The sequence below is a fragment of the Mizuhopecten yessoensis genome, unplaced genomic scaffold (assembly GCF_002113885.1).
Source record: "Mizuhopecten yessoensis strain PY_sf001 unplaced genomic scaffold, ASM211388v2 scaffold7887, whole genome shotgun sequence".
NCBI classification, from domain to species: domain Eukaryota; kingdom Metazoa; phylum Mollusca; class Bivalvia; order Pectinida; family Pectinidae; genus Mizuhopecten; species Mizuhopecten yessoensis.
Genome location: NW_018407272.1, coordinates 262,323 through 270,482, shown reverse-complemented (window position 1 = coordinate 270,482; position 8,160 = coordinate 262,323). Strand labels below are relative to the sequence as shown.

At 40.4% G+C, this 8,160-nt stretch overlaps 1 protein-coding gene across 1 annotated transcript in view; it reads right to left on the bottom strand.

The window, feature by feature from the left end:
• LOC110454466 overlaps positions 1-8,160 on the bottom strand; it is a 145,372-nt gene that overhangs the window by 51,635 nt on the left and 85,577 nt on the right. The window contains exons 61-68 of the mRNA XM_021503970.1: positions 6,506-6,716; positions 4,381-5,603; positions 3,046-3,816; positions 2,526-2,608; positions 1,793-1,934; positions 1,555-1,648; positions 779-997; positions 70-372 (exon numbers count right to left, since the gene is read on the bottom strand). Coding sequence (XP_021359645.1) covers positions 70-372; positions 779-997; positions 1,555-1,648; positions 1,793-1,934; positions 2,526-2,608; positions 3,046-3,816; positions 4,381-5,603; positions 6,506-6,716 — 3,046 coding nt within the window. The remainder of the gene's footprint in view (positions 1-69; positions 373-778; positions 998-1,554; positions 1,649-1,792; positions 1,935-2,525; positions 2,609-3,045; positions 3,817-4,380; positions 5,604-6,505; positions 6,717-8,160) is intronic.

The window sequence follows — 8,160 nt, the reverse complement described above, 5'->3', positions numbered from 1 at the left end:
AGTCAAACAAGTCTTCGTCTCGGATAGCACATCTTATCTTTACCAACTTAGGCTGCCTAATACACAAACCTGCACAAGAAGTCCATGTCTCTCCATTCTTCAGGGTCTCCGAGAATTTCTACCATCTTGTGCAATACGTCTGCTTCATAAAGACATTTACCAATGGCCTCCTCCAAATTGCACATGGGTGGGAGTTTTGCGCGTTCTTCTGCACATTTCTGTGGGTTGCGGGGATCGATTCCCGGACAGAAGTCTGGGCCAATCACTGAGCTTATCATATTTAATTCATTATAGGTCATAACCATCTCATATTCTGTGCACTGGTTCCAGTAATTGGCAAGCATAACGTTGCTCACAGTCTGGTTCAGCGTGCTGGAAGAGACAAGTTAATAATCTTGAATTGTGTTTTGTGTTTCGAAAATATTGGCAACACATTTATCAACTTAACACAGTACAAAGAGTTTTTGGTATATATTAAGACAGAAATAAAACATTTGACTTTTGGTCATTCATTCAAATAAACCCCTATACCTACATATGTCCCAATAATCCCTAATGGTTGTAGGTCAATAGAAATAACATATGTTCCAGTTGTACGTTGTAAATGTGATGTCTATGTTAACATGGGTTGCATATCAAGTTAATCAGACATACATCCTCGTCTTCACAGTTTTTCAGGAAGTTTCCATTTAGGATAAGATATTTCCATTTATTGCAAAATTTCTTTGGACCATTCAGACTACTGGATTTCTATGTGAGGTAAAACAAAATTGCTTACGTGCAGATAGTTTTCCTGCTAGCTGCTGGAGTTTTTACGAGGTCGGCAAGTTCAAGGATGGACGAAAGGCCACAAGTGTGTACGAAGTCAGGCTGAGAGCACTGTCCATCAGTCATTGCGACCTTGACCCGCTGAGCCATACGACTGAGCTCTCTGTGCTCCTCCATGATACAGCTAGAGGTATAGTACTCCATACAGTGGAATGCCTTGTACGCCTCCCTGAGGACAGATAGGTGTAACAGTTAGCATCAAAGACATAGGTCAAACAGTTAGCATCAAAGACATAGGTCAAACAGTTAGCATCAAAGATATAGGTCAAACAGTTAGCATCAAAGACATAGGTCAAACAGTTAGCATCAAAGACATTCTAAGTTATCTGGGGAAATATTCTACTTTTAAATTGGCAGATTTTAAATTATCTGTAAACTCATTCACCCCTGAAGACACATTTGAACTCTTCTAATTCAAAGGCTGGAATAGTTCTTTATGAAAGTTCAGGGGTGAATGAGTTAATAGTCTATAAGTATTACAAATATGATTTTTAAAACATATTAGCATGTGATCGGTTCAATACAATTAACAGCAAAAGTCAACTCCACAAACATGTACTGTTGATGTCAAACAATTGTTTCATTTGTGGAAAATGCGGTTATGGGCCGATAACTCAAGTTAAAGGAACAATTTAGTGAATGTCAATGTAGACCATAAATGTTCCTTTATATACATGCTGTACTTTTCATGGTAACAGTGACCTAGTTTTAGTGAGGATGCTTTACCTGTAGTCAACTTCCTGTCCCTGTAGCATGGTGGGTAGTAGTTCATACATACATCCAATGGCTTTGAACGGCTGGCACATTTCATTCTCTGCTTCTGAAAAAAATCATTTTACACAAGATTTATTGACGAGTGTGTTGTCATGATTAATTTCGAAAATTTCATTTTCAAAATATGAAATTATCTTAACTAACATTCTTTTGAGTCAAAGAAAAGACAGAAAAATATTAAAGTTGCTACCTTTCCTGGCTCCGAATTTAGGATGGTTACATCCGTGTCCCATACAGGTACTGTACATCTCCTTATCTTTCTGCCAGTCTCCCATAGTTGGGGCAGCACATCCCTTCTTCATCTCACCGTTGTCGACATGAGTGAAGCATACCTACAATACCAACAGAACCCTCAGCAATAACAGAACCTTCAATTATCATATTGGATTCTCAATTGCTGGTATCACAAAATGATCCTCGATGATCAAAACAGGATCATCAATTATTTTAATATGACCCCTAAATTATCATAGATTGCTATAACAGGACCCTCAATTGTTATAACAGGACCCTCAAAAGTCATAACATGACCCTCAATTATTTTAACAAGACCCTCAAATGTTATTGCATGACCCTCAACTGCTATTACATGACCTCTTATTGTTTTAACAGCACCATCAATTGTTATAACAGGTCCCTTCATCATGACAGCCAATACATGGAGGGTATGCATATTGAGGTTTATAACATGATAACTGAGGATCCTGTTTTGGTAATAATTGAGGATCCTGTTGTGATAAATAATTACCATAACATGACCCTCAGTTATCAAAATAGAGCCCTCAATCTTTAAAGCAGGAACCTCAACTTCATAACAAGTCCATTAATTATTATAACATTATCCTCATATATCATAACAGGATCCTCAATTAAAACAGGGCCATACAATTCATAAGCATTAAATGTTGAGGACAGCTACATACCTGGCCGGGTTTACATGTCACCATGGCTTGTTTGTTACAGGCCTCGTTGTCGTGGAAATTGTCACAGCTATAGCATTTCAACTCTGTAAAAATATCGTAAACTGTCACATAGGTTTCTTTGTTTTATAAATCTGAGCTCATCTACCATACCAAGTGTGTCTGTTTATGGCCTAGAATTGCAGGTGAGATTATCTACCTCAACAAATGTTCCAAGTTATGTTGTAGAAATGATAGAGATATGCCATGTGTTGCCAGAAGTGCCTGGTACCATTGTAGAGTGTTGTTCAAAACACACTTGTGAAGTCATCGTTTTGTTTTGACATTATATATACATTATATAGAAGAATGAACAATGAAGCAAGTTATTTACCTGAACCTGTCCATTATGGAGCAGTACTGTCCAGTCGCTGGCCTAATAATCGACACTTATATCAGTCTATCCTCTCACAGAGAAGAAATCTTTCGGCATTTCATCTTTACATAATGTATGTATGTATAATTTACAGAGAGTATGACCTACCTTCACAGAAGTGTCCAGTAATACTGTAGAGGGAGTTGAGTGTCTGGTTGACCATGCCACGAACAGACTCCGGCAACAGCATTAGGGTACTAGAGGTACACTGCCAGGCCCCAACCATGGACATACACAGCTCTTGCTTCCTGTAGGCATGGATGTGCTGGGCCATCTCTAGCAGCTCCATCGTGTGGTTCATGGTAAGGTTGGAACTCTCTAGCATTGCAACATCATATACCGTCTTCAGAATATTCATCATCTCCCAGTCAACAGCATTTTCAAGATCTTTGCCTAAGTTCAAATCCAGTCGTTCAAAGGCGTCTTCATCTCTTTCTTCAAGTTCAAGGTCATTGCCCCGCATTTTGGCCATTTCTATAGCTTTCATCATTTTAGCTTTAACGACCTTGTGTGTCTCGACCTGCATGAAAGTATCACTGTTGCCATAGACAATCAGGTGGGTGATTATCCTGCCAATAACATCTCTCAGCTTCCAGTCCATTTCCATGCTGGTATTACTTCTCGGCGCCGTCATATTGTACCCAGGTACGGTCGCGTTACCATGCATGGTCATATTATTCCTCGTCGTGTTACTAGGCATGGTCATATTATTCCTCGTCATGTTTTCTCTGTCATCAAATCGGTCTCTAACCATCTTGATCAGGTCGCCCAACTCTTGATTGTTTGAGCCGAAGTCCCCGCCAACAGAATCACCTACAGCATTCCTTAGTTCTCCGGCCATAGCTAGTGTCATCATGTTCATGAAATTTTCGTCGGTCTCTACCATTTTTTCGTACATGAAGGCATANGGGACAGCTACATACCTGGCCGGGTTTACATGTCACCATGGCTTGTTTGTTACAGGCCTCGTTGTCGTGGAAATCGTCACAGCTATAGCATTTCAACTCTGTAAAAATATTGTAAACTGTCACATAGGTTTCTTTGTTTTATAAATCTGAGCTCATCTACCATACCAAATGTGTCTGTTTATGGCCTAGAATTGCAGGTGAGATTATCTACCTCAACAAATGTTCCAAGTTATGTTGTAGAAATGATAGAGATATGCCATGTGTTGCCAGAAGTGCCTGGTACCATTGTAGAGTGTTGTTCAAAACACACTTGTGAAGTCATCGTTTTGTTTTGACATTATATATACATTATATAGAAGAATGAACAATGAAGCAAGTTATTTACCTGAACCTGTCCATTATGGAGCAGTACTGTCCAGTCGCTGGCCTAATAATCGACACTTATATCAGTCTATCCTCTCACAGAGAAGAAATCTTTCGGCATTTCATCTTTACATAATGTATGTATGTATAATTTACAGAGAGTATGACCTACCTTCACAGAAGTGTCCAGTAATACTGTAGAGGGAGTTGAGTGTCTGGTTGACCATGCCACGAACAGACTCCGGCAACAGCATTAGGGTACTAGAGGTACACTGCCAGGCCCCAACCATGGACATACACAGCTCTTGCTTCCTGTAGGCATGGATGTGCTGGGCCATCTCTAGCAGCTCCATCGTGTGGTTCATGGTAAGGTTGGAACTCTCTAGCATTGCAACATCATACACCGTCTTCAGAATATTCATCATCTCCCAGTCAACAGCATTTTCAAGATCTTTGCCTAAGTTCAAATCCAGTCGTTCAAAGGCGTCTTCATCTCTTTCTTCAAGTTCAAGGTCATTGCCCCGCATTTTGGCCATTTCTATAGCTTTCATCATTTTAGCTTTAACGACCTTGTGTGTCTCGACCTGCATGAAAGTATCACTGTTGCCATAGACAATCAGGTGGGTGATTATCCTGCCAATAACATCTCTCAGCTTCCAGTCCATTTCCATGCTGGTATTACTTCTCGGCGCCGTCATATTGTACCCAGGTACGGTCGCGTTGTTCCTCGTCGTGTTACCATGCATGGTCATATTATTCCTCGTCATGTTTTCTCTGTCGTCAAATCGGTCTCTAACCATCTTGATCAGGTCGCCCAACTCTTGATTGTTTGAGCCGAAGTCCCCGCCAACAGAATCACCTACAGCATTCCTTAGTTCTCCGGCCATAGCTAGTGTCATCATGTTCATGAAATTTTCGTCAGTCTCTACCATTTTTTCGTACATGAAGGCATATCGTACGAGGTATTTCAACCCCGTGGCCAGATCTCCATCAACCTCCATATCTTTACTACACCCATTGTCTCTACTGAGGATGTGTTGGAGTGTCATCAGAGCTTTAGCCATACCCTCCTCGGACCATTTTCCATCGTTCATTACATCATCAGGTTTGGTTGTATTTGCGGAAGTGGTGTTATTTCTGCTCATATTCATTCTATCGTCGTACATGTGCATCTTCATATAACCCAATGCATAACTAGTCTCGTAAGTTTTCTTATTCAGCAAGACGATGGCAGCCATCTTCCACATGGAACTGGTAATACAGGTTTGTACTGGCATCTTGTAACACATCTTGGTTAGCTTGGACAGGGCCGGCTCCATGGTCTCGTGGACACGGTACATTGTGCGCTCGTCACAATGCAGTCTCTCTACACACTTAGCTGCCACGGCAAGTTGTCTGAAACACATCAAGTAGTGAATTTAAACAAGATAAAATAGACAGTCTTCAACCTTATAACTGTATGGTGGGAAACAACAAATTCCAAGTTCCAAAAAAGGAGAAGTTTAAAGAAAGGATAAAAAGTCTGAAAGCTAACATGGCTTGTTAAGAACCATCAAATGTCAAGTGACATGACATGGCATGATAAGAACCACCAGAAAATTAAATACCACAAACAATCCTGTTCCAAGTTCCAAGCAAAAAGGCAGAGTATTAGAAGCAATACATTGCCTCTCCAACTCAAGACAAACTTCCGTATCAAAATTTAACACATATTGTTACTCTGGTGTATTTATTTGGGCACAGTTTTAAGATGCGACAATGGACCACCCCAAGACATTCCTATAAACTTGCGAATTGTGGGTGTTAAAGTATAGTTATGCTCCTCCAGACATAGAGGCAAACAAATGAACAAAGGGCCATAACTCAGTTATATTTGGACACAAGATGCACATCAACTAATGAATGGAACACTCTGCCATCCCAAGATGTACCCACATTTAAAATTTGGAAAACTGTAAATGAAAGAGTAATTGAGATCTGTATTGGACGAATGATGCAGTAATGGATTGACTGACTCACGAGCTGAGAGCAAACCTATAGTTCCTTCCTATAGTACATCGTATTGGTTGGGGACTAAAAAGGAAACACATTACTCACCTTCTTTAGTTTCTTGCAGAATCTTTAATCTTGTCGACAGGTATTACAGAGAACCTGACTGAGACTTGTGTACCCTATTTTTTAATGTATTACCCACAGAATTTGATGTTGGCCCGAGGTGAGTTATGTCAGACATCGAGTAAGACTTTAACATTTGTGAAGGAATTACGGTATGCAACTGTGTACCAACTTATACTTACTCGCAGACTTGCACATTGGCTGGTAGTTTGTCGTCTATGATAGCGGCCACGTGTAGCTGGATAGGGCGGTAACATCTGGTGATGGCCATGGGATCACACGAGCGTTGATCACGACAGTGCTCTTCCACATGGACTTGACACTTATCGCCCATCTTCCTCATTGTGTGATTGGCCATCATTTTAAAGACCATTGACTTGGCCCAATCACAGCCTTCAGTGGAGAGTAGGTAACCTCTTATCGCAAACGCATATTTACTGTAAATGTAAAATATTCCATTATTATCATCTATTTACATTTGCACTGCAACCCACTATATGAACATTACCAGCAGAATTGCATTTCTTTTGAGTATGAAAGCAGAAACTCTTCTGACATATACGTGGTTTAATTATGACGTTATAAATTAACCTTGTTCAAAAAGAGTCTTGTCCCTTCGGATAACATGGAGAATGCCCCTGCATCAAATACTCAAATGACTATGGTAAATTATTGGCGCCAATATTATTTAAATAGNTAGTAGGTTCAAAATAACTAGAACTTGCCGTAAAACTAATTCCAAAAAACTTGTGTTTTGTATCAACAATGAGGATATATATATGGTCCAATTTGTTGCTAAAAAACCTCCAAACAATTGGTGTAACCATATTACAATGTAAAATTAATTAAAATTTCGATTGAACACCGAAATACAGCTTGCCATAAAACTTTAACCAAGTGGGACACCGGCGCCGTGGGTACTGCTATAGCCTCCTCCCCCCCCCCCCCTTNGTAGAACTGAAGATAATCTTTGATTTCCAATGCTATAAAACTGGTTTTGTTTTGAAAATATTTGACCCCATCCGTCTGGCCCAGCCCCTGGGGTCATATTTAAAATCCAAAAGTGTTGTGCACTTCTCCTTACATATATATCTACAATGACTTCAAGTTTCAAGTTCCTACCTTGGAGGAGATGTTGTTTAAAGGGAAACTGTTTAATTTTCCCCTTAGGGCCCCGCCCACCAGTGTCCCCTGGGGGATCAGGGTTTGTACCATCTTGAATCCCCTTCCCCTCAGGATGTATCCTGCCATATTTGGTTGAAATCTGCCTAGTACTTTTAGACGCAATGTATTTAAAGGTATACGGTCAAATTTACCCCTTTTGGCCACGCCTATCTGTCCCCTGGGGGGTCAGGGACTTCATTTGTACAATCTTGAATCCCCTTCCCCTAAAGATGCTCCCTGTCAAATTTGGCTGAAATCTACCAAATAGTCTTGGAGGAGATGTCATTTAAAGGCAATACTGTCAAATTCACCCCTTTTGGCCGCGCCCATCTGCCCCTGGGGGGGTCAGGGACATCATTTGTACAATCTTGAATCCCCTTCCCCTAAGGATGCCTCCTGCCAAATTTGGTTGAAATCTGCCTAGTAGGTTCAAAATAACTAGAACTTGCCGTAAAACTAATTCCAAAAAACTTGTGTTTTGTATCAACAATGAGGATATATATATGGTCCAATTTGTTGCTAAAAAACCTCCAAACAATTGGTGTAACCATATTACAATGTAAAATTAATTAAAATTTCGATTGAACACCGAAATACAGCTTGCCATAAAACTTTAACCAAGTGGGACACCGGCGCCGTGGGTACTGCTATAGCCTCCTCCCCCCCCCCCCCC